The 26,459-nt window shown below is 40.4% G+C and overlaps 1 protein-coding gene across 8 annotated transcripts in view; it reads left to right on the top strand.

Annotated features, from left to right (window-relative positions):
* Positions 1–1,290: 1,290 nt before the first annotated feature.
* The window catches only part of RGPD4 (RANBP2 like and GRIP domain containing 4), a 54,081-nt gene continuing 28,912 nt past the window's right edge, over positions 1,291–26,459 (top strand). For 7 of the 8 annotated variants that reach the window (XM_065890629.1, XM_065890627.1, XM_065890628.1 and 4 more), the window contains exons 1-17: positions 1,291–1,362; positions 6,303–6,370; positions 7,655–7,766; positions 8,289–8,441; positions 12,551–12,781; positions 13,116–13,261; positions 14,826–15,018; positions 18,864–18,951; positions 21,299–21,508; positions 22,506–22,687; positions 22,778–22,953; positions 23,112–23,235; positions 23,903–24,064; positions 24,333–24,470; positions 24,547–24,693; positions 25,770–25,949; positions 26,037–26,120. In XM_065890629.1, the coding sequence (XP_065746701.1) occupies positions 1,291–1,362; positions 6,303–6,370; positions 7,655–7,766; positions 8,289–8,441; positions 12,551–12,781; positions 13,116–13,261; positions 14,826–15,018; positions 18,864–18,951; positions 21,299–21,508; positions 22,506–22,687; positions 22,778–22,953; positions 23,112–23,235; positions 23,903–24,064; positions 24,333–24,470; positions 24,547–24,693; positions 25,770–25,949; positions 26,037–26,120 (2,466 nt within the window). The remainder of the gene's footprint in view (positions 1,363–6,302; positions 6,371–7,654; positions 7,767–8,288; positions 8,442–12,550; positions 12,782–13,115; positions 13,262–14,825; positions 15,019–18,863; positions 18,952–21,298; positions 21,509–22,505; positions 22,688–22,777; positions 22,954–23,111; positions 23,236–23,902; positions 24,065–24,332; positions 24,471–24,546; positions 24,694–25,769; positions 25,950–26,036; positions 26,121–26,459) is intronic. The other variant, XM_065890626.1, reaches the window with a different exon arrangement.

Genomic DNA, 26,459 nt, shown 5'->3' with positions numbered 1-26,459 from the left:
ATAGTGGGATTGGAAGGGAGTCCTCTCTTATGAGCTTCTTCCGGAAAACCAAACAATTAATTCCAACAAGTACTGCTCCCAAGTAGACCAACTGAAAACAGCACTCGACGAAAAGCGTCCGGATTAGTCAACAGAAAACACATAATCTTCCATCAGGATAACGCAAGACTGCGTGTTTCTCTGATGACCAGGCAAAAAAAAAAAAAACAACTGTTACAGCTTGGCTGGGAAGTTCTGATTCATCTACCATATTCACCAGACATTGCGCCTAGGGATTTCCATTGATTTCGGTCTTTAGAAAATTCTCTTAATGGAAAAAAATTCAGTTCCCTGAAAGACTGTAAAAGGCACCTGGAACAGTTCTTTGCTCAAAAAGATAAAAAGTTTTGGTAAGATGGGATTATGAAGTTGCCTGAAAAATGGCATAAGGTAGTGGAAAAGGGTGAATACGTTGTTCAATGTAGTTCTTGGCGAAAACGAAAAATGTGTCTTTTATTTTTACTTAAAAAACGGAAGGCACTTTTGGCCCACCCAATACTAGGAAGATCAACTACCCAAGGTAGGCTCTTCCAAACCAGCCACCCTTATTCACATCCAATACGATCGAAATAAAACAGAACCAGAACGTTCTGTTTTATTTTCCCTCTTTATAAAGGCAATAATTGCTCATTGTGGAAAATTTGGAAAAATTGAAGTCAAAAAGGATAGGCTGTAAGAGGCCAGGTTAGTTCCATGTGTTGAATAAAACTGTTTTAAGTCTATAAAAAAAGGATCAAAATTATCCATAACCATAAATTCTAAACTCCCTGTATACACGGATGTGATCTTTTTAATCCTAAAACCTACTGAAAACATTTTATGAAACTTGTTTTAAGCTAAGACCTAAAAATTCAAATTCCGAAAACGAGCGCTTTGACGCACGCGATTGGCGCCGAAGAGTGACGTCGGCACCGGGTACCCCGTCCGCCTCCAGCGCCTGTGGGGCGGGTTATTCACGGACGTTGCTTCTCGCGGCCCGCGTAGTCGCTATGCACTTTCTGCCGCGTCACACAGCCCGCGAGCTTCTCATTTCCGCGCCGCGCAAGCGCAGTCACCTCCGCGCGCCGGCGCCCACGGGCCTGCGCGGCGCACAGGGCTGACGCGACACGCACGCACGCACACTCGCAGGCGCGTCGGCCTCTCGCCGGCGACGGCGCTGCGTCACGGACCTTTGGGCGCCGCGCTCCCGGGACTGCGGCCGCTGCGGCCTAGGTGCTGGCGTCCCGCGCGCGAACCCTGGTCGGCGGCGCTATGAGGCGCAACAAGGCCGACGTGGAGCGGTATATCGCCTCGGTGCAGGGCTCCGCCCCGTCTCTGCGGGAGGTGAGCGGGCCGGGGCGCGCGGCCTCCAGGCGGGCCCGCGGGCGGCGGCGCCATGGTTCGCGCTGAGGCGCGGCCGGCGGCCGGGGGGCGGGGAGGCGGCGGGGCTGGCGGCGGGCGTGGGCGCTTTCTCTTCCTTCTCCTCCTTTTTTTTCCTCCTCCACTTCCTCTCCTCTTCGTCCCCGGCGCCCGGGCGGCCAGGGAGGCGGCCCCGCTGCGCCCACGGCCCGGGCTCCGCGCCGAGGCCCGGCCGCCCTGCCGCCCCTCACACCCCGCCGCTCCTCACAGCTGCTTTTACCGGCATTTTGTTTTTCAGCGGAGCCCCGGTGGGGTCTGAATTTCCTCCCGGGCCTTGTGTCTGGGGCAGATTCTGTGGCCTTCCGGCGACGCCTCTCAGGGTACTTTCCTCCTTGGAGGCAGATAGCGAGCTGGATGCACCGTGGATCCGACAGTCGCTGGTCGGATCCCTGGTCGCTGTCCGGGGTCGAATCGCAGCTCTGCCATGCACACGCTGTGGGGTTTGAGGTCAGTGTAGCTTACTTCATTAGTAGGGCGGCGTTAGGGTATTGACAGGCGTTTTAGGAGGGTCTTTGTTAAACGTTGAGGGCAGTGCTCGGCGCGTTTGGTGAGCCCTCAGATGTGGCTGTTAAAGGGACGGTCGTTCTAGGTGTTCTGGGCAGGGGCCTATGCGAATAAAGATGCACGAGGAAGTTAAAAACCGAAAACCGAGTGACGGTCAGGAATATAATGGCACCGTAATTGTGTCTTTAACCACATGCTAGGTGTATGTTGTGTTACTGCCGACGACCCTGTGGGTATCGAGACCTGGAGAGATGAAAGATACTTGTCCTGGGGACACAGGTGGCTCGGCAGGATTTTGGCAGTGGTGTGGTTTAGTTTCTTTCAGGACCAGTGGAGTGGCGGACAGCCCATCCCTCCGGAGGAGGGGACCGGGTGCTACCTACAGATTGTAATTCCCAACTGCTGGCGTGCTCATGCATACAAATGTGGTACCAGAGCCTAAACCAGAACCTCACTGAACGTTCCTGTACCCCTGAAAACGGTGTAACTTTTGTTTCTAAAGCAAGTTGAGAGCTTTTATGAAATTCTAAGTGGGGACCCTGGCTCTCAGAAGAGTAAGAACCACTGTCTAGACAGGAGTTAGAATGTTCTCTGAACGAAGGGACTTTTCTGTCAAATAAATAAGGGTGGGGACAAAACTTTAAGGGTTGGTTATTACTCTCACCTCTTTTACATTTATAAAGAGTATTTTGAGGAGATGTTTTTCTTCAGACAAGGAGAAATCATTGATTTTAGAACCTGGGGCCTTCAGTGGAATATTGACTAGCAAAGTGCGTAACTTTGGAACATGTGACAGTAATTCTGTAAACTTGGGTCTCAGTGAAATGACAAAACAGGGTGCTGTGGACAGGTTGGGAGGGAGACGGTGGAGTGAGCAGAGACAGCAGCTGTGAAGAGTAGCAAGAGATTGGTATCTACTTGGTACCCAGTTTGGCAGAGACTGGCCATGTGTGAACAGACCGGGCTTTCCAGGATGTCCAAGTTCTAGGTGCCGTGATGGGTCCACAGTCTCCCATCTTCCCAGGCTTCCACTGTGCTTTCATTTGTTCACCTCATCTTTTGTTCTGCCATTTTCTACTCCTTTACATCTGTTTTTGTTCTTGTTGAAAATGTCACTTAACGTTTCTTCAGTTTTTTTTCCCAGATGGCTTCTATTTAGTTTTCCTAGTTTTCTGTCTAGTTGGCTTTTTATTCCACACCCCTGATTTCCTGCTCCTTAGAGGCAACTTGACAGCTCTTAGGTGTTTGTTCTACCCTTAACATCTGTATTTCATACTTCTGAATAACATACATACGTACAGTTGACCCTTGAACAACACAGGTTTGAACAGCACAGGTCCACTTAAATGTGGGTTTATTTTCAATAAATATGTACTAGAGTACTATGCGATCCACGGTTGGTTGAATCTTAGGATGTGGAAACTTGGGTATGGAGGAACCGAGTGTGTACACAGAGGGCCGACTGTATGTATATGTGGATCTTGAACTGGGTAGAGGGTCAGTGCCCCTAACCCTTGCTTTGTTCGAGGGTCGACTGTACTTTTATTTCTTTATCTCCTTTTCCTCATTTTAGACACCTTCTACTGGCTTTCACCTTTCCTCCAGACCGGTCCACAGATGTATTTACTTTTCCCCTCCTTTTTTCAGTTCTGTTCTTGTAAATTTTAGTTAAGTGAATATCTAGTGTTTATATAATTACGGTAAGGTAAGTATTTTTGCATTCAAGTCACCTTTATTGTGTAGTTTTATTTTTCCTAGAGTAAATACTAATTGCTCTATTTTTTTGGTTGGTTTAATTTCCTACGATGTATTCCTTTTTTAAAAAAAATTATTTATTTTTGGCTGCATTGGGTCTTTGTTGTTGCGTGCGGGCTTTCTCTGGTTGCAGCGAGCGGGGGCTACTCTTTGTTGCGGTATGTGGGCTTCTCTTGTAGCAGAGCGCGGGCTCTAGGCACGTGGGCTCAGTAGTTGTGGCTCGCGGGCTCTAGAGCGCAGGCTCAGCAGTTGTGGCGCACGGGCCTATTTGCTCTGCGGCATGTGGGATCTTCCCGGACCAGGGCTCAAACCCGTGTCCCCTGCGTTGGCAGGTGGATTCTTATCCACTGTGCCACCAGGGAAGCCTGGGTGTTGGATATTGTCACATGCTTTTTTTCTTTTGGTGGCATTTGAGATGATCTTGTGGTTTATTTCTTTTGCACTTTGAATGTGATGGATATGCTTGTGTTAGGCTTTTGGCAGGTGTACTGGACCCAGCTCTGCCTCCCCAAGGTGTAGAGGGGAGGGAGGTGAGTGGCACTGAGGGCTTTCCACTCACTCTACTTTTCGTATCCGTTTATGTGCCAGACGTGAGTCATGCTTAACATGGTCCTCCTTGTCAGTTGATCCTCTCAAGTCATTGCCCCTTAGCTGTTGTTTGACTAGGTTAGTGAGAATCTTGGTCGTTAATTCGTAAATCTCTAATTAGATAAGGCATCTGACTACCTTAAGAGACTCATAGTTACTCTGCTGTTTATTTACCTTCATTGAATTTCTTTACTCTGACATTGAATGTACTGGGCAGAAATCACATCACATCAATACCTACAGTTGCCTTTGTTCTTTTTTTTTTTTTTTTTTTTTTGCGGTACGCGGGCCTCTCACTGTTGCGACCCCTCCCGTTGCGGGACACAGGCTCCGGACGTGCAGGCTCAGCGGCCATGGCTCACGGGCCCAGCCGCTCCGCGGCATGTGGGATCCTCCCGGACCGGGGCACGAACCCGCGTCCACTGCATCGGCAGGCGGACTCTACCACTGCGCCACCAGGGAAGCCCTGCCTTTGTTTAAATTAAGCAGTGAGACTCCTCACGGCTGCCCCAGTTGGAGAGATGCATTCTGGTTTTAGTCACAGGCTAGACCATAGTATGCAAGAGGCAGATGAAGTAAAGTAGAGCTGGGCAGGTGCCATGTCATGCTAGTCTTTGGTGAGAAATATGGGTATTTTCAAAATGTAATGAAAGCCATAAAAGGATTTAAAATTTTAAAGAAAGGCACAATGTGGTTTGTCTTATGTTTTGGCGAATTAATTTTGGGAGGGAAACAGGAAGGAATTAGTCGTTTTGGTAGTCCCAGAGAGAGATCATAGCAGGCTTGTACTTTGGTAGTAACAGTAGAGATGCAGAAAAATGGATGGATTGAGGTAACACAGAAGGTAGAACTGACAGGTCTTAATATTTTACACATAAGTTTAGAGCTCAGGAGAGCTGAGAGCCAGAGATACACATTTGAGAGTCAGCGTAGTCATGGGTGAGATGGATTATGTATCCCAGATGAGATGCTCTGAGAGGGAAGAGGACTTAGGACCGACTCCTGGGGCTCTGCGAGTTGGACAGGCACAGCGTTAGGGTGCCTGTGCTTCATGGGCTGAATCTGATTGTAGCCTTGTGAAAATGCAGGGCACTGTACATACTTGGTGAAATACTGTAAAATAGCACTCTCTCCTGCCTCTGTGCTTGTCACCCTTCCTGAACTGCAGCCTTCGTGCCTGAAGACAGAGACTTAATTTCCTGCCCATTCCCCAGTGCCCAGAATGGTGCCTGGTGAATAGCAGGCACAGCAAACAAATCTAACACCTGTATTTTTAGGAATAAAATCAATAAAAGAAAACATTGCTTTGTAGGCTGCTTTTTCACTTAGTATATGTTGATTTTTGTTTTTCTGTGTCCTTATATAGCTTTCAAAAATAAGATGCTTGATGGCTGTGTACTTCTATCACATGTGTGTAACATCATCTGGTGTGTCTCAGCAGGCTGGACTTTGGAGCTTATAGAAATAAAAGAGCCAGGGTGTGGACTTGGATTATTACCAGAAGAGTTCAATTTTTATTTCTGCCTCTTTAGCTCCTTGAGTGTAGAATAATGATCTGTGGAACGGTCAGTAACTGGACCAGGGAATCCCCAGTGCCTTAATGGGTCTGAAGGACTTTGGTACTCTCCCCATAAAGGCTTATACACGGCAGGAGAAGTGAAGTCTGTCGTGTACCTCTCCTCCCCTAGAAAAGTGGGCTTCTGTCTGTTTACTTATCTGTAAAGTGAGAGAGGGGCACCACACCGTTTCTAAGGTTTCTTGCTGATATAAATTCTTAATTTCTGATGTCATCTTGTCTTGATGTTCTTAAGTTTATTTTTTTGTTTCATGAAAATTAGAAAACATGGACTCAGGACTTTTAGAACATGTGTATTTCTACAGGCAGTTTTTTTTTAATCTTTTAAGTGAACAAAAATCAAATATGTTAATATTAACCTCACTAGGACAGATTTTAGCTCTTGTGAAAAATATGCAGAATTCAAAATATGATAAATAAAAGAGTTCTTAATTTTTTTTAGAAGTCAATGAAAGGATTCTATTTTGCAAAGCTGTATTACGAAGCTAAAGAATATGATCTTGCTAAAAAGTAAGTACCAAACTGTAAACATGCCTTAATTTTCTAAAACCGGTGCTTTAGCCTCATGTTCTTCTTTGACATGGATAAATACACGTTTTTTTAGCAGTTCTTCCTAAGTATGTCCTGGAAATACGGGATTCATCACTCAGATTGGTGATAAGATCTAGTCTGGATTCCATCTGCAGGTTGAGTCTAGAATGATACTTTCTGCGTGCCTGCTGCTTATTTACACCCAGGGCAAGAAATCATTTGGCATTAAATTTTCGCTGAAGATTGTCCTGGGTTAGAATAAAAGAGAACCATGCCTATATCTTAATTTCTTCCTGGTTAGATATCTGCTACTTTTATCAGCTGGAAAAAAATGGCAGTGAATACAAAATTAAACTAATTCCTGGGCAGGAGAATAGCTTGTGTAAAAGATCTTTAATTGACTGGATAGGTGATCCTGTGAGGCTTCGTCTCACCATAGAGCCAAGAAGCTTGGTGGTCTGATTTCCTGATTTATAGTGACTTAAAGCTGGAAATTCTGAGGGAGGCAGGCTATTAAAGGCATTGACAGGAAGATGAAAATTCTGATAAGGAAAGTGTTAGCGCCTTTATTTAACTGGCAGCATTGGGCCTGTTAACCCTGTTCCTTATTAATATGACACTTTTTCCTCCAGTGTTGATCTTTGGTCTAATATCTCCTGTGATAACATTCACTGGACCTAGAATATGCTTATTTTTAGTTGTCACTTGAGTTAAAGAATGGAAGTCACCGGCATTTGGTGGTGTAGTGAGTGATTTTTCTTCTGTGCTGTTTTAGCTGGGTACAGTCCCGTTAGATGTTATTTTCTTGTTGAAAAGGTGAATACGTTCTCTTAGTTGTTATTTGGAAATTGTTGCTCTTTAGTGGTTTGCATTATGATAGTTTAAAGATTTATTGTAATCACTTTCTAATGTCTGTGCAAAACTTAGTGCTATTCCCAAAGTGTAATAATAGAAAAAAAGTAATTTATGTATTCATTTCTTAAGAATGGGTAGCACTAGAAAAAAAAATTTGGTAAATGTACCATTTAATGGTAAAATGAGTATGTTGTCAACTTCGTACATGTGTTTGTGTTTAAGTATTATTTCTATCTGTGGATGCTTTTCAGTTATCTGCATATTCTACTTTAAATAGTGGTAGTCAAGAATTAGAATAACAATATAAATTAGTGGTTGCTTGGCTTAAGATATTCTCTCAGCAGTTAAATGCAGTTCTAAATGTGATAATTTAAAGCTTGTTTTTATATTATTATTTTTTTTAAACAGATATATATCTACATACATTAACGTACAAGAAAGGGATCCCAAAGCTCACAGATTTCTCGGCCTTCTTTATGAAGTGGAGGAAAACGTAGAGAAAGCAGTTGAATGTTACAAGGTAAACTATATAAGATTAAAACATGGCCTTCGCATAGCCAAACACACATAATGCCCAGGTTAATTTATGTAATAAACAGTTCACATACGTTTTATGGATGTCCTGAGAACAAGCACTGGTACCATCGTACTAGTAAGTGAAACAGGTCTGGAAGCACTTGGCCCAGAGAACACTGTATTTTATCATTAAGAGATTAGTAATTGTAAAGGAAGGTTAACACCTATGAATTTCAAGTTTACCACGATCAGAAATGCTGTTCTTACGTGTGTGGTCCCCTCCCTCCCTTCCTTTTCTTTTTTGCGTTTACCAAATAAAAAGATAATTTTTTTTAATTCATCTTCAGAAAACTTGCAGACACTTTTTTTTTTTTTTTACTTGCAGACACTTTAACAGCCTTGAAATAACATGCTGTCATTTAGAAATAGAGTTTTAATAGAGTCACTTGATAAATTTTTAATTCTTGTGTATGAGTGTATGGACTTTAGGAATCCTACTAATTTCTTAATTCTTTTTTGATATCAGCGTTCAGTGGAATTAAACCCAACACAAAAAGATCTTGTGTTGAAGATTGCAGAATTGCTCTGTAAAAATGATGTTAGTGATGGAAGAGCTAAATACTGGGTTGAAAGAGCAGCTAAACTTTTTCCAGGAAGTCCTGCAATTTATAAACTAAAGGTAAAAAATTAAGCGAAAGAAAGCATATAATAAAAGCAGTTGGGGAAAACTTAAGACACAGCTATTTCTAATATTTGGAGTTTAACTGATTTCAGTAGTAACCTTTAAACCGGTGTGTGTGGGGATGGGGAGTGTGGGAAATGGGTGAAGGGGGTCACAGGGGTACAAACCTTTAGTTATAAGATAAATAAGTTCTGGGGATGTGAAGTACAGCTTGTGACTATAGGGAACAGTACTGCACTGTGCATTTGAAAGTTGCTGAGAGTGGGTCTTAAAAGTTTTCATCACAAGAAAAAGTAATTTGTAGCTGGGTGAGGTGATGGACGTTAACTTATTGTGGAAGCCATTTCACAGTACATACATTGTGACAATATGCTTTTTCATTAGGTACGAGTTTGCTTCACACATGGCATCTCATTTACCCTTTGGAATGATTCATATTTTAGGGATTTTACGGTTTGTTAGCTAGATGGTGGAGCTAAAATGAAACTGACTTCTATCTGATATGAAATTTTTGCTTCATTGGGTGAAAATTACCCATAGGGTGGCAGTTCAGAGTTATAAAGTTTTTAAAGAACTGTTATCTAAATTTGGAAAGGACTGTGTTATGGGATAGTGAGGTTTTCAAGCAAAAGTTAAAAGGCAGTTTCTCTAGCATGTTATAGGTAATTTCTAAAAATGATAGAAACTTGTTGCTAATATATTAACTCATTCTGCTTGCTTTTCTTTACTGAGTAAAATATAGTTTACTGAGTGACTCTTCTGGAGAAAGTCTTTCCAAATATACTAGGCAAACAGAATTTTAAGTGTATGTTGGGTTGTAACCAATATATTGGGTGGCTTGTAGGATCTTAGTTCCCCGACCAGGGATCGAACCCCGGGCCCTGGAAGTGAGAGTGCTGAGTCCTAACCACTGGACCGCCAGGGAAGTCCCAGTGTACATTGTTTTTAACAGGACCCCCTCCATCCCGGCTTATACATGTTTCCGATAGAATTTTTTTAAACTTTTTTATTTTGAATTATAGATTTTTCTCAGGGAGTTGTAAAGATTGCACAGAGAGGTCCTGAGTTTACTTCACCCAGCTCTCCCCAGTGGTTACCTCTTAATGTAACTATAATACAATATCACACCAGGATTTTGGCATTGGTGCAGTGTGTGTTCAGTTCTTGTTCATCTCATCATGTGTGTAAATTTGCTTAACCAGCACTGCAGTCAAGAGACAGAACTGCCCCATCACTACAGGGCGTCTTTCATGCTTGCCCTTCTGTGGTCACATCCACCTCTCCTTCCCATCGTCCTTAACTTCTGCCAACTGTGAATTTGTTCTCTGTCTTTATAATTTTGTAATTTAAAAATGTTGTATAAATAGAATCAGGCATCGGGTGACCTTTTGAGGTTGGCTTTTTTCATTCTGTACAGTGCCCTTGAGACCCATTCAGGTTGTATCAGTCAGTAGTTGAATCCTTCCTTTTACTGCTGAGTAGTATTTCATTATATGGGTGTGTTCCACAGTTTAACCATTTACTTTTGAGGGAAATTTCGGTTGTTTCCAATTTTTAGTGATTATAAATCTGGCATGAGCAATTGTGCACAGATTTTAAAATCAAAAGTGTTTTAAAAACCCCTAGAGATAAATACTAGTAACATTAAGTTTTTCTCCCTGTGATAAGCACCTGGATTTTAAATATTAATCTAGTGGCTTCCCTGGTGGCGCAGTGGTTGAGAGTCCGTCTGCCGATGCAGGGGACACGGGTTTGTGCCCCGGTCCGGGAAGATCCCATGTGCCGCAGAGCGGCTGGGCCTGTGAGCCATGGCCGCTGAGCCTGTGCGTCCGGAGCCTGTGCTCCGCAACGGGAGAGGCCACAACAGTGAGAGACCCGCATGCTGCAAAAAAAAAAAAAAAAAAAAAAAAAATTTAAAATGTTAGGTTTCAGTGTGTAGATTTCTTTACCTTATTATCTTTGTTTTATGCCTCAAACATAATTTCCTTATTGGCCATGACAATCCATTCCATTGTGACATTATGGACCATGTATAAATGGGAGGGGATTATTTTTCTTGCAGTATAACCAAAGTTAAATGTTTCTAAAGCGTCCTGATTTCCTTTAATGACTCTTTAGAGACAGTGTTGTCTAAAACTAAATCTTATGTCAGATTCTCCCCCCCCCATCTTTTGGATAGAAATCCATGAGATTTGTAGCTGTTTAGCAAAGTAATTCTATTTCTCCTAAAATTTAAGGCTTATTTACAGTAAATAGCTTTTTGACGTTTCTCTAATGAACAAAACTACTCAATATTATTAATGAGAAGGCATTTTCTCTTGGGTATGGGAGCAGAATTTTTGTTTTTTAATACTTATTTGCTTATTTGGTTGCACCGGGTCTTAGTTGCGGCTCATGGGCTCCTTAGTTGTGGCTGGCAGGCTCCTTTAGTTGCAGCTTGCCGGCTCCTTAGTTGTGGCATGCGAACTCTTAGTTGAAGCATGCATGTGGGATCTAGTTCCCTGACCAGGGATCAAACCTGGGCCCCCTGCATTGGGAGCGTGGAGTCCTAACTACTGCGCCACCAGGGAAGTCCTGAGAGTAGAATTTTTGAAAAGCATCCATAATGGTGTTGATTTTTTACTTATTTATTTTTAAACATATAATTGAAGTCTAGGGCTTTTTTGCAGTTATAGACACACCAAGTGTAAGTTACGGAACTGATCCAGGAGGAGAGAGCTTGGTGAGGGAGAAAGGGCACTAATGGCGAGCATGGTCTGCGAGGTGGCGGGGTGGGGAGGTGAGTGCAGGAAGGTCGAGTGGAGCTTAGGGGTGATGGCTTCCATTTTCTCTGTGGGGGATGAGGTGTGATCATAAGTTGAAAGTGAGAGTTGGAGGAAAGAGGAGTATGAAGTGAACTCTTCAGGGAGTGGAGAAAGTGAGTTTATTAGAAGTAAAACAGGGCTTTATTTTTTCTAGGCATTACCAGTTTGGCAGTTTGAGATTATGAAAGTAAATCAGTTAGCTTGCTTGTGATTTCTCAAATTCCCGAATGCCCTATACTCACTTGTTCATCTGTTAGTGTATGGGCGCAGAGGAAGCAGGTGGCGGGGTCTCCAGGAAAGGTGGAGGGAGTTAATTGAAGGCATCTATAAGTAAGGAGTAATTGTGGATGTTGGGACTGTGGCATTTCAGCTTGACATGGAAGGAAAGTGTATGTGTGTATTTCATGGAAAATTAAAACTTGGTGATGTCAGTGTACTGAAAGCTTTTCAGGTGGTAGAGGCAAAGAGATGTGGCAGTGAGGGTATGTGAGCCCCTGTGAGGTGGGAAAATGAGAGGGTGTGGTGGTCTGAGCGCTTTGATCAAAATACAGATTTTGCCAAATGGATGGCTGAGGCTGGAGTGTGGAGCAGTGGAGATGAGGTCGTTAAAGAGCAGAATGCCCAGGCTATTGTGTGTCTTGTGCACTTCTCAGTTGCCACTGACAGTGGCAGTTGTTAGGGATAAAGGAAGACGGTTCTATTCCAGTTACTAATGAGGGGGGACTGGCAGGAGTAGCCGGATAGCAAGTCCTTTAGAAAACAGAGTTAGGAGCAGGGATGTGGTGGTGACGCTGGGAGACCCCCACCTCCTCTACTTGTGCGTAGGCTAGCAGAGAAGTGATGGCAGCTGTCTTGGAATGGGACTCCATTCAGAAAGGCTAGAAGGTGAAGACTTTGAGAAGATAGCAGAGCAGTAGGAGCTCCACAGTGGGAGCAGAGGCGGCAGAGATGAGTCAGCCTTAGGGAGATGCAGAGCACATTGAAGGTGAGGACCCTGGTGCAAGGGTTCCTGGGAGGCTAGGCGTCTGGTAGTGACCGGAGTGTGCAGGGACGCAGGCCGGTCGTCCTGGCATACTCCGAGGTGAGCATGGGCAGCCAGCGCTGCTGTGTCATCCCAGGTGTTTCTCCCCACGTACATTTCTTGAGGTTTAGCTTCTAGGCTGGAAGTGACTCTGAGGGGCTAATGAGGTAGGTAGAGTGGGAATTTACTAAAGCCAGACACAGTGGGATGACGCTCATAGGAGCCATGATGTGTTTAAAGTTGCACGGATGTTTCTCTAATTAACGGTTCTTTAAAACTAGGAACAGCTTTTAGATTGTAAAGGTGAAGATGGATGGAATAAACTTTTCGACTTGATTCAGTCAGAACTTTATGCAAGACCTGATGATGTGCACATGAACATCCGACTAGTAGAGCTGTATCGCTCAAACAGTAGACTGAAGGATGCTGTGGCCCACTGCCACCAGGCAGAGAGAAACATAGTCTTGCGTTCGAGTTTAGAGTGGAATTCCTGTGTCGTACAGACCCTTAAGGTAGGTAAAAACTGTTGGGTCTCACACTTCTTGATGGACAGTTACCATATATCCCTTTGTATTTAAGTGCTGCCTTCCAAGACCTAAATTTCTTTCATTTATGTATAGCAGCTGTGAAATGAGATTTTTGCTACCATGATTTCAATTTATAATGGGTGGATTGGAGAAATAAATATGAGAAATATGTTTATATTTTTTGGTGTTTTTATAGGCTGATTTAAAATTGACATGGTTTTACAGCATAGGAATGGGCAAAGGAATTTGTAGGCATAAAGCACTCAGTTTCGTAACACATGATAAAGTTTTGTAACTTGGAGTTCTTTTTGCAAAATAGGAATATCTGGAATCTTCACAGTGTTTGGAGTCTGATAAAAATAACTGGCGAGCAACCAATCAGGACTTACTTCTAGCCTATGCTAACCTTATGCTTCTCACGCTGTCCACGAGAGATGTGCACGAGAGCAGAGAATTGTTGGAGAGGTATGTTGACCTACGGAGACAGAACTTTGGTGTCAACTACAGATTTTCTGTTTGTGGTAATTCTGTTCATTGGTCTAAACATCTTAATGGCATTATTTTTTCTGTAATATATCCAGAGGTAATAGTTAACATAATGAACTACTTAGAAGGAATCTTCTTTTGTGGGGATATTATAATTGGTTTTGTGTGACTTTGATTTCTAGAGAACTGTATTACTGCTTAGGCTTTATTAAATTATAGTTAAATATTTAGTTTTGGCATACTTAGTAAAGAGTTGAGCCTGAAAATGAATGTTCTAACTGCTGTTCATATTTTGTTTCAAAAAAAATGATACAATCTTGATTGAAAATCAGAGAATAAACCTCATTTGTCAGATATTCTAGTGTAAGCTGTTAACGTGACTGATATTTCAGAAAACAATGTTTTAGCTTAGAAACAAGATAACTAAAATACAATACATGATTTTTCTGTTTTCCACGTTTTAATTTTGAGGACCAGAATATCTCCACTGGATTAAAATAAATTCCGCTGAACAGAAACATCACTTGGATTTGTGTGTCAGTTTCGAGCAGGGGTTGACTAGAGCTTGTGGGCCAAACGAGGCTTACAGCTGATTGTATGAATAAAGTTTTCCTGGCCACAGCCATGCTCATTGTTATGTGTTATCTATGGCTGCTTACACACTGCAGTGGTAGAGCTGAGCCCTTGTGACAGAGGTGGTGTGCCTGCAAAGCCACATTAGTATGTGGCCCTTTATAGGAAAAGTGTGACATTCCCTGATTTACACTCTCCATTTGTCTGAAAAGTAATTCTTTTCACTGAAGTGTAGAGTTAGTTTTCTTGAGGAAGTACTTAGTGTCTTAACATGGGTAGGGTAAGGGAGTATCCAAAAAAAACTAAATTGAATTTTTAGATCATTTTAGAAAATATTTAGGTTTTTATGTTTTTTTGATTTCGGTGTGGTTATATACTTAAAAACTTGGTTACATGAGGAGATAAAGGAGAAAGAGACAACTTTTTAGTAGTACTAAAAAATAATTTTAACTTCATGGATCCCTAGGAGGAGGGGTGTTAAGACCCTCTAAGGCAGCGGTCCCCAACCCTTTTGGCACCAGGGACTGGGGGTGGGGTGCGGGGATTCAAAAGCATTAATTAATACATAGATTACAAATAATAGTGAGAAATATAATTTACTTAACTCTAGTTATGTGTATAGTAAGAAGAGCAGTTATGGTATTGATAATGCACATATTTTAGTTATTATAATTTGAAAATGGCATGTTTAATTTGAGAAATTTCAACTTTGAATTAAATAACAAAACCATATGATGGAGAACATGTTTTGGAATAAGACATTCTAGAGGTTAAGCTTGAAGTATAGGAAGTGTGTGGAATAACAATAAGCGCTAGATGATTTATAATTCATAAAACAGAATATGGATTATTAAGAGTTAGAATGTGGAAGATGAAGCTTGAAATGTTTTATTTTATTTTGAATTAAATACTGAAACTGATTATTTACAATGCAGTAGTTTAATGTGTGTTTAATACTTCAATATTACAGTTTTGATAGTGCTCTTCAGTCTGTGAAATCTTGTGTGGGTGGAAATGATGAACTCTCAGCTACTTTCTTCGAAGTGAGAGGACATTTCTACATGCATGCTGGTTCTCTGCTTTTGAAGATGGGTCAGCATAGTGACGTGCAGTGGCGAGCGCTCTCTGAGCTGGCTGCGTTGTGCTATCTCATAGCCTTTCAGGTAATCCACTCCCAGTTTTGCATGCAGTTGACATTTTAGTGAGACTTTGTTGTATTTCACATGGAGGTGTGTCCTGGTCTGTAATGAAAATATGGGTATATATGTAAAATTAAAATGAAATAGTTACTTTGATGGGTGAAGAGTAACAAGATTTATACAGTACTGGTGAGGCTGGTGAAACGGGTACGTTGATGCATTGCTGGTGGCAGTTGGCATTGCTGTGGCTTTTTGGAAGATCAATTTGAAGAATTTGATCTTTTTACTCTGCCATTTCTGGGAACCTGTAGTATGGAAATAGTCTCAAGTATGGGTAAAACTTGATTCAAAAGATACGCATAACTTGGACGAAAAACTAAGTAAATTTTGGGGTATGGTTGCGTAAGCTATGATCGAAGAATGTGTTTACCACCCGCATTTCAACATGTTAATTGAAAACATGCGTATGTGATATGTGTACAACATTAATAGTATATTTAATGTACAGCAGTATACTTACTTATCTTTGGAAACATGAAACTTCTTTATACATAGAACATGACATGAAGAAAATACGCCAAAATATTAACCATTATTTTTAGATGATGAGATGCTGGCTCTTTTCCCTTCCCTAATTCATTTTTGTAGTTTTAATGTTTTCTTTAGTGAGCTTCTAGTAATTCTGAAGTGAAAAGAAATAAGCAGTCTTCCAAAAAATGAATTAAGCCCAGCTTGTAAAAATTATTGTTAGCTTTAGAGAATAATCTTTTGCCTGAGAGAAAGAAAAAGGGGTTCACTATAGAATTACTTTTAGAGAATGTTCCTCCTTCTAGTTCATATTACCTAGATCTTTTAAAAACCTGTTGATATGTGGTCCACAGTGCTATGGTGTGCTCAGTGGAAGCATTTTGGTTCATAAGGAATATGTTTTAGTGAAAATTAGTGAAGTTAATGAAGTTTGCTAATTTATATAAGCACTAAAAGGTACTTATGATTAATATTTTTATAGAATCCTCAAGTAGCTGACAGTTTTCTTATTTTTAATGGAAACTAAAATGTATTAAATTTTTAAAAAATGTGTATTTTTAAGTTAACACACAGTCAACCATCCTAAACATTGGCCTTTTTAAAATTGAAGCATAGTTGATGTACAGTATTGAGTAAGTTACAGGTATATAATATAGTGAGTCACCATTTTTAAAGATTATACTCCATTTATAGTTATTGTAAAATATTGGCTGTATTCCCTGTGTTGTACAATATATCCTTGTAGCTTATTTTATACACAATAGTTTGCACCTCTTAACTCCCCACCAGTACCTTGCCCCTCCCTCCTTCCCTCTCCCCACTGGTAACCACTAGTTTGTTTTATATATCTGTGAGTCTGTTTCTTTTTTCTTGTATTCATTAGTTTATTGTATTAAACTTTGACCTTTTTAAATAGTAAAAACTAAATCTCCCTCTTAATTGATTGCGTGAGGCTAACTTTTTTAATGGTAGGGTTTTCAGACCCTTGCTTAGGGGACTGCTGTAGTTCTAGTGAGTCCAGGTAGTCCCCCACTTACGATTGTCCGACTTATAGATTTTCAACTTTACAACGGTGTGAAAGTGCTACGCATTTAGTAGAAACTGTACTTTGAATGTTGATCTTTTCCTGGGCTGGTGATACATGGTACATACTCTCCTGTGATGCTGGGCAGTGGCAGCAGGCTGCACCCCCCATCTGTCACACACCCATGAAGACTTACAGCCATCTGTACTGAGACAAGAACAGTCCTGCTTTTCATTTTTAGTACAGTTTTCAATCACATGAGATATTCAGCACTTTACAATAAATGGGCTTTTTGCGTTAGATGAGTTTGCCCGACTGTAGGCTGATGTAAGTGCTTTGAGCACGTTGAAGGTAGGTCAGGTGTATTAAATGCATTTCAACTTAGGATATTTTCAACTTACGGGTTTATTGGGGCATAACCCCATCGTAAGTTGAAGATCTGCGTGTCTGTGTTTCAGCTAGTTAAGCAAATTCTCTCTTGAAACCTTTTTTTGGCCGCACTGCGCAGCTTGCGGGATCTTGGTTCCCTGTCCAGGGATTGAACTGGGGTCCTCGGCAGTGAAAGCGCCGAGTCCTAACCACTGGACTGCCAGGGAATTCCCTCTTTTGAAACCTTTTAATTAAGATGAGGAAATGTTGATTTGAGATGATGTGACTGAGTACATTCATAACTAATTTACTGGTCCCAAATGATAGTGGTTAAGTAGTTCTGGAAAAGGTGCCAGTGTTATGAATTGTGGTCAGTTTGAAAGCAAAAAGAATTATGTCACATTTTGTTTCTTATTTTCTGTGGTCTTCAACATCTATCTATAGGTGACTAAGTTTGGCTTCAGGCTTAGAAAACTTCTGGGTAAAAGCATAGGTCAAACTAATGTTTCTAAAATTCAGAATCAGAAGTTTTTAGGTTCATAAGTAATATATTTATTTTGAAAAATTATCTTTGGAAAGGTGGTTATATTCACATGGTTTCATATTGTAGTGGCATGTAAGAATATACAGTGAAAACTCCTTCCTGTGTCTGTTCCTTAGTCATTTACTTCTCTTCCCTGGAGGAACTAATGTCATTAGTTTCTTATGACTTCTTCAAGAAATGTTTTATGCACACACACTCTTAAAAAATACAGAAAGAAGAAATTCTGTACATTCTATTTATTTTGCTTTATTTCCATGAAATATATCTTGGTGATATTTCCATATCAGCCCAGAAAACATGGCATGAGTACAGCACCCTCATTTGTTCTGATGTTTGCATGTTATTTCATTCTATGGATGTACCATAGATTGGGTTTCTTTAAACCAGTGCCCTAAAACCAAGATACCAGGTTTACTTTTTTGCTATGCTACTTCAAAATAATTCTGCAACGAGTAATTTATGCCATTTCTCATGTGAAAATTTGCAGGTGGAATAAATTCTTGAGAGAAGAATGGCAGCATCAAAGTGTATCTATGCATTTATAAGTTTTAGAGCTATTGCCAAATTTCTAGCCTCACAGAGGTTGTACCAAATTATACTGCCACTACCAATTTAAGAAAGTCATTAGAGGTTTAACAGCAGTTACACCCACCATCCATACAGTTAAGTTTTAGGATATCTCCAGTAAGTGTTTGTTGTCGAAGTGAACATTTTCAGCAATGGACATTTGCTGCTTTTCAAGATAGCCTGTTGAGTTTTTGGATAATTTGGTTCTTGGTGCTTCCTTATATGGAGTAAAAATATTTCTCAAGCTGCTACCCATTGGTGGTGGTTTTTCCTTTTAGTGCTATTAAAAAGTCTAGCCCTTCTTTTACAAGATTCTTTTCCTAATATCTGAACGCAGCTGTCGTCTTTTCACCATTCTGTTTATTCATAATTGTTCCAGCTCTTCTTCGTAGGATATGGCTTGGAGCCCTTTTACTCTCTTGGTTGTCCCAGTTATCCCAGTGGTATCTCAGATTATTCTCTGGAAATGTGCTGTCCACAGTGTGGCATTTCCAAGTATGGGCCCACCAGTGCCAGATCATGGAGAGCTGTCATCTTTTCCACTGCTCTCATTCTGTTTTGCAGGGTAGAAAAGGTCTCTAACCAAGTACTCCCCAGCTGTAACTTGAATGTGCTTTTAGTAGAAAGTAATTTCTCAGAAGTGCTCTTTGTAGGCATCTTTTATAGATTATCTAAATTTCTTGGTTCCGAGTGTTTTGCAGTTAGATTTCCAACTCTGTTTAACACTGGCTAACTGTTTATTCTTTATCGAAAAAGTACAGTGTAATAGAAAGGAACATCTTACTGTTAAAAATGTGAGTATCACTAAATTAAGATTTTTGATTCTAAAATGATCAGGTTCCAAGACCAAAGATTAAATTTATAAAAGGAGAAGCTGGACAAAATCTACTGGAAATGATGGCCTGTGATCGTCTGAGCCAATCAGGTAATAGTAATGTTTAACTGATTTTATTTTAAAAAGAAAAGAAAATTTCTGTTTGGGCACATCTTATGATAGTATCTTCCCTCTGTCCAGGAGATAATTTGTCATAATCATTTGTTTCTCTTTGCCATATTGGATTAGGGAGCGAGATACAGAAAGAATGATAAGAAATTGTATATTCTTTAAAAGGAACAAATATTGTTTGCTCCCGGGTAGAGAAACTGCTTACCCCCCTTCCCCGCCCCCCCTTAATCTAGCTGCTAGAGCCTCCATCCAGAATATTTTTTTTTCCTTTTTATTTTTTAAAAATTTATTTATTTATTTTTTTGCGGTACACGGGCCTCTCACTGTTGTGGCCTCTCCTGTTGCGGAGCACAGGCTCCAGAAGCTCAGGCTCAGTGGCCATGGCTCACAGGCCTAGCCGCTCCGCGGCATGTGGGATCTTCCTGGACCGGGGCACAAACCCGCGCCCCCTGCATCGGCAGGCGGACTCTCAACCACTGCGCCAGCAGGGAAACCCTTTTTTTCCTTTTTAAAAAAAAATTTTTTTTAATGTTTATTTTATTTTTTGCTTTCTCTAGTTGTGGCACGCGGGGGCTACTCTTTGTCGTGGTGCGTGGGCTTCTCATTGCGGTGGCTTCTCTTGTTGCGGAGCACGGGCTCTAGGCGCGTGGGCTTCAGGAGTTGCAGCACACGGTCTCAGTAGTTGTGGCATGCGGGCCCTAGAGCGCGTGGGCTTCAGTAGTTGTGGCACACAGGCTTAGTTGCTCCGCGGCATGTGGGATCTTCCCAGACCTGGGATCGAACCCTCGTCCCCTGCGTTGGCAGGCGGATTCTCAGCCACTGCACCACCAGGGAAGTCCCTCCATCCAGAATATTTTAAAGCACTTCCTAAACTAAGAATAAATTACTCATCAGATGCTTAAGACATTACTATGGGGGATATAAAGATGAAAAAGTTCTGGATCTCTCTCTTAAGGAACTGACATCATAGTAACAGAGATAGAAGGTATATATTCACATTCTGTTAGGTTCTTGGAATTTTTAGATTTATTCCCAGTTTTGACTATTTGGGATGGATCCTAAAGGTCTGTTACAGACTATCTGGCTTTGTTAAGGCAGAAACTTGCAGGTGTTCACACAGGCAGTGAATCAAGCAGTGAACTGAAGACTCCATGGGGAAATGTTTCTGTAAGAAGTTTTCATATAAGGTTGAAAGGACTTTGTTAAGAGTTAAGAAGTGGACTTAAATCAGAGTAGCTCTAAGCTGTTGTCTGTGGGTAGACTGTTGATTAATGCCCCTCTGTCCCACAGCTTACTTTTTTGTGAGAGACAGACTTTGAGTCCTTGAAGAAGTGACCTTCTGTTTTTCTCTTAGGTGTCCCTTCTACCTTTGCACAGTTTGTAAAATGAACTTATTTTACTATCTTTGATCTGGGCCTTACTGGGTTTGTCTTTGCAAATTTTCAGAGAGATAATGGTCTGGCAGTAACCAAACCTGACTGACCAGCAGAATTACTCCACTTTTTTTTAAAATGGTTTGATTGTGTAAAATTCACATATGATATTATTCACCCATTTTAAGTGTACAGTTTAGTGGTTTTTTAGTATGTTCACGGAGTTGTGCAGTCATCACCACAATTTTAGGATATTTTCATCACCTCATAAAGAAACCTCGTACTCCTTAGCAGTCACTCCTCATTCCTCCAGACCCCCTCGTCCTAGGCAACCACTAATTTTCTGCCTCTTTATATCTCTCTGTTCTGGACAGTTCATATAAATTGAATCTTACAAAGTGTGGTCTTTGGGTAACTGTCTTCTTTTACTTAGCATAGTGTTTTCAAGGTGCATCCATGTTGTAATGTGACCTAGAACTTCATCCAAGGAGCGTTTTTAAAATAGATTCTTCACCCTAAATCTGTGGAATCAGAATCTCTGGGAGTGGGGCCTGGAAATAAAAAAAGAAAATTTTTAAGCTTTTTAAAGGATGATTCTGACCAGCCAGGTTTAGAAGTTAGGTTTATCAGGTCAGAAAATTTGAGCTTGGTCCTGTTCTCCTGTGGCCACTTGAATCCCACACTTTTCCATCTAAAATGGAAATCCTTTTGGTATTTTTTGCACACAGTTTTTTCTTTCCTTTTATTCTAGTACGTAGATACAGATACTGTTACACTGTAGTCTATTCATTTTTCACATCAGCACCCTTTTGGGTCCAGCTGTGGTTGTTGGGCTGGAGGGCTGGGTCTGAGATAGTCATGTTATTTCCCCTTAGGGTATGTGAATGAAACTATTGAGAGAGATGAATAAAAACAATCTATTTTTTAAATGATGGAAATAATTTGTTTTTCAGGGCATATGCTGCTAAACTTAAGTCGTGACAAGCAAGACTTTTTAAAAGAGGTTGTAGAATCCTTTGCCAATGAAAGTGGGCGGTCTGCTGTATATGATGCTCTGTTTTCTAGTCAGTCACCTAAGGATAGATCTTTCCTTGGTAGCGATGATATTGGAAACCTTGATGTACAAGCACCAGATCCTGAGGATTTGGCTCGATATGATGTTGGTAAGTTATATCTTTCTAAGGAAACATTTTGCATTTTAATCCTTTTATACTAGGAGACAAACAATAGCAACACGGGGAATAAATTGCCCATAATCTCATTACCCAGAAATAATGACTTAATATTTTCCTATATTCCTTGCAAGTTTTTTGAAGGGTTGGGGTAGTATGAGGGGTTGGGGTAGCCTTAGTGGTGGCATATGTTTTTCTTGTAAATAGTTGCTTATACTGTACACATGATTAGTCTCATGAATTCTTTCTCATCCTGTCTCTCTAAATATCACTTTTAGTGGCAATATGATCTTTTTAGTGAAGTAGCCATAATTTGTTTGCCACTTTTTATTGTTGGGTATTGAAGATGCTTCCAGTTTTTTCACTTATATTAAAATGCTGATGAAAACTTTAATATAAAGTGCCTCCATTTCAGTTTTTTCCGTAGAGATTCCTAAAAATAGAATTACTGGGATAAAGTTGATGAACATGTTTAAGTCTCTTGCAAATTGCCATATTACAAGAAAACTTGTACCTATTTATTATGCTTTCTGAAGCCCATAACTTTTTTAGTATTGAATTTCTTGTAGAGGAAAAGATCTATTTATTATCCTAATGGACTAATGTAGTGGTATCCCATTGTTTTAATATTTCTTTACTGAAAGGAAAATCTGTTGTTTCAAGATTTCTTACTGGTGGCTATTCTTTATTTTACCTCTGTCAGTAGATTTTGTTTTATTGAGTTCTAGTGAGGCTCTTTTTTCTTCTTAGATGGACTTCAAAAGAACGTTTTCCATTATAACTGTCTTTATTAAAGTTCCTAGGTGGAGTTTGAATACTTCTAATAAGAACATAAGACTTTGCTTATCATAGATTTCTTCTGTGCTCTGATATAGAAAAGCAGTTATAAAATTAAGGTACATTTATTATGAGTCAGTTGTTTATGTTGGCAAAACTGATGGGACACAAAGATTTCCAAAACCTCAAGCCAATTTTTTTTGTATTTCAGGTGCCATTCGATTACATAATGGTAGTCTTCAGCACCTCACCTGGCTTGGCTTACAGTGGAATTCATTGCCTGCCTTACCTGCAATTCGAAAATGGCTAAAACAGCTTTTTCATCATTTGCCCCAGGAAACCTCAAGACTTGAAACAAATGCACCTGAATCAATATGTATTTTAGATCTTGAAGTAAGCAGAGATTTTAACAACTTAAACATTATGAGTATTGTTTGATTTTTTTTTTTCTACTTAAATTGATTTTTCTTTGAATAAAAACAGGTATTTCTACTTGGAGTAATATATACCAGCCACTTACAATTAAAGGAGAAGTGTAATTCTCACTACAGCTTCTATCAGCCTCTGTGCTTGCCACTTCCTGTGTGTAAACAGCTTTGCACAGAAAGACAGAAATCTTGGTGGGATGCAGTTTGTAATCTAATCCACAGAAAAGCAATGTAAGTAGTCAAGTAAGAATACTCCTTTGACTTATTGCCTAGGGACTTTAATTCTCATGTGAAGTTTTAATTTGTAATTATCATGTGATGATTTACATACGTGTTAGTGTTGAACTGCATGTTTATAAATCAATTTTATTAAATACAACTTTTTTTAGACCTGGAACCTCAGCAAAATTGCGACTTCTAGTTCAGCATGACATAAACACTCTAAGGGGCCAGGAAAAACATGGCCTTCAGCCAGCTCTACTTGTGCACTGGGCAAAGTGCCTTCAGAAAACGGTGAGTTCACTGAAGTGGAAGCAGTTTTTAAGAACATTACTGTCATTTTTTAAAATCACAGACTTTATATTGAAAGCCTTTCAGTTTTAAAAACAGCTTATTCATATTATGTCGGGTGAAACGTATTTTCTTAATCTTGCCATAGAGTGGTTAGTCTGGTTAATACATAAGTGCTTAGAACAGTGCCTGGCACAGTAAATGTTCCATAAGTATTAGTCATTGTTATTATTACTTATAATTACCTTACGATAAATATTGTCCAGCCTGAAGATTTTTTTATGTGTTTGGTGGCACAAGGCTCTGTAGGTAAGGGCATTATCTCTTGCTAAGTAGTTGAGGTCTGTTCTGTGGCAAGATTAGATTAGTTTAGCCCTTTGACCAAACTGTGGCGCCTATAAGAGTGGCAGATTTCGGCTGTCTAAAAATAGCAACTTTAAAAAATAAAGTGGGCTGCCTGCTTAGTTAGTGCCATTGAAAGTGTGTAAAAGTTGGTTCTAGAATGGTCACTGGTATTAAAGTGGTTATTCCAGTATTTGGAAAGGTGAGCATATGGCTTTTGAGATTCTATTTTGCCTTGATTTGAAATTTTAACCAGTTGTTCAGACCATCTATAAATGAATTTTTGGATCTGATCGTTTGTGTCTCTTCTAACTTTGTACTTTTTTAGGGCAGTGGTCTTAATTCTTTTTATGATCAACGAGAATACATAGGCAGAAGTGTTCATTACTGGAGGAAGGTTTTGCCATTGTTGAAGATACTTAAAAAGAAGAGCAGTATCCCTGAACCTACTGACCCTCTGTTTAAACATTTTCATAGTGCAGACATTCAGGTAATGGAGGATCCCTTTGTGAACTAACTGGAAATGTGGATTTCCAATTTATAAACAAAGAAGTGGGAGTATAAACTGCTTAAATTTGTTGCTTGGCTATTTCATGGAAGTCTTGTTTTTTAAGTCCACTAGCTGTCACAAATACAGTATGGCAGAAAAGAGTACTGAGATGCTAATCTCATTAGATCGTGTAAAATCTTTGGGAAATCATTTGGGTTTGATATTCTGGGTAGAGGCAATTTGACTAAAAGTTATCCAATATGTTTAGGCATCTGAAATGGGTGAATATGAAGAGGAAGCACACATAACATGTGCTATATTGGATGCAGTTAATGGAAATATAGACGATGCTGTGGCTGCTTTTGAATCTATTAATAATGTCGTTTCTTATTGGAATCTTGCACTGGTAAGTAGAGTGGTACTTGAATTAAAAGGTTTTTGTTTTAAAACATAATTGTTTCATAAAAGCACTCTGTGTATAGATTTTTCACAGAAAAGCAGAAGACATTGAAAATGATGCACTTTCTTCTGAAGAACAAGAAGAATGCAAAAATTACCTGAGAAAGACCAGAGACTACCTGATAAAGATTTTAGATGACAGTGATTCAGATCTCTCAGTGGTTAAGAAAGTAAGTTGCAGGTTGTTTGTACTTTCTTATTATTTTGATAAGTACTTTTGCCTTGGTTTTATATTTTGGTAATTTCAGAAATGCTTAGTGGTGCCTTATTAATGCGGAAAATGGAGGGTGTTTAAATATTTAATTAGCATTGTTTTGCCTTAGGTTTGGGGGGGTGGGGTGTGTGTTTTTTTTAAACTTGGGCATTTAAGTTTATACTCTTACAAAAAATGCTTGTTAGGGAATTAGAAAAGGTTTCCAAGGTACGCATTTATTTTTGTTATCTTGGCAATGAAATCAACAAATATTGCCACTTAAGGACTATTTCTGCATGGACTTCACAGTTAAACATGTCACTGAAATCAAAGGTGGTTTGCTGACTACTTGAGAGCGTTTCTCTCATCATGACCATCTGATGTGACTACCTTTTCCCAGCTGTCAGCAGTTTGAGGCTGTTGTGATGGTATTAACCTTAACTACATTCAACCTTCCACCTGTTTTGTTGATTAGTTTGTGTTGCTGCTCTTGGATTAGGATTTATGTTTGGTGCATTCCAACATCTGTGTTTCTCCTCATATTCAAAATCAGTTAGGGTTTCCCTGGTGGCGCAGTGGTTGAGAGTCTGCCTACCGATGCAGGGGACACGGGTTCGTGCCCTGGTCCGGGAAGATCCCACATGCCCCAGAGCAGCTGGGCCCGTGAGCCATGGCTGCTGAGCCTGCGCGTCCGGAGCCTGTGCTCCACAATGGGAGAGGCCACAACAGTGAGAGGCCCGCGTACCGAAGGAAAAAAAATCAGTTAGTGAACGTCAGTGACTTAATTTTGTTCACGTGGACAAGCTTCCCCAGTTAACATTGCTCTGCCATTACTGTGGCTAACGAGGGATAGAAACAGCATGGACTTGAGGGTTGGAAGCCTTTGATTACACAGCAGTTTCATGTTTGTTGTTACATAAAGTATAATGTGCTTGTTACATAAAAGTGAACAATGTTAATTAGTAAGGAAAAAAATCTGTGTTTATTTTAGAGAGAGTTCTACTTTGGTAATTTTGCAGGCTAAAGCCATTGATTCATGCCTTTTGTTTTTAGTTGCCTGTGCCCCTGGAATCTGTAAAAGAGATGCTTAATTTAGTCATGCAGGAGCTCGATGACTTCAGTGAAGGAGGGCCTCTTTATAGAAATGGTTCTTTGCGAAATGCAGATTCAGAAATAAAACATTCTACACCGTCTCCCACCAAATACTCTCTATCACCAAATAAAAGTTACAAGGTAAGTGGGGAAGAAATGAGTCACTCTACTGTGGAATACATTTCTGTTCTAAATGTTTTAAGTACTTTTTTGTTGTTATTTTTTCAGTATTCTCCCAAAACACCACCTCCATGGGCAGAAGATCAAAATTCTTTATTGAAAATGATCTGCCAACAAGTAGAGGCCATTAAGGTAAATCACTTGATTTCTCTAAACTGTGCCTCTCTTATTCCTAGATTCCTTCCTTGTCCACTTTCTCACTTATTTCTAAAACTGTTCAAAATGTTCCTTTGCCATGTGACTGTAGAATCGTACTGTGTTTTACGTGCTTTCATCTTGACGCTTAGCATTTTTTTTTTTTTTTTGGGGTACGCGGGCCTCACTGTTGTGGCCTCTCCCGTTGCGGAGCGCAGGCTCAGCGGCCATGGCTTACGGGCCCAGCCGTTCCGCGGTATGTGGGATCTTCTAGGACCGGGGCACGAACCCGCGTCCCCTGCATCAGCAGGTGGACTCTCAACCACTGTGCCACCA

The sequence above is a fragment of the Phocoena phocoena genome, chromosome 14 (assembly GCF_963924675.1).
Source record: "Phocoena phocoena chromosome 14, mPhoPho1.1, whole genome shotgun sequence".
NCBI classification, from domain to species: Eukaryota; Metazoa; Chordata; class Mammalia; order Artiodactyla; family Phocoenidae; genus Phocoena; species Phocoena phocoena.
This window is presented reverse-complemented; position numbering and strand designations above follow the sequence as displayed.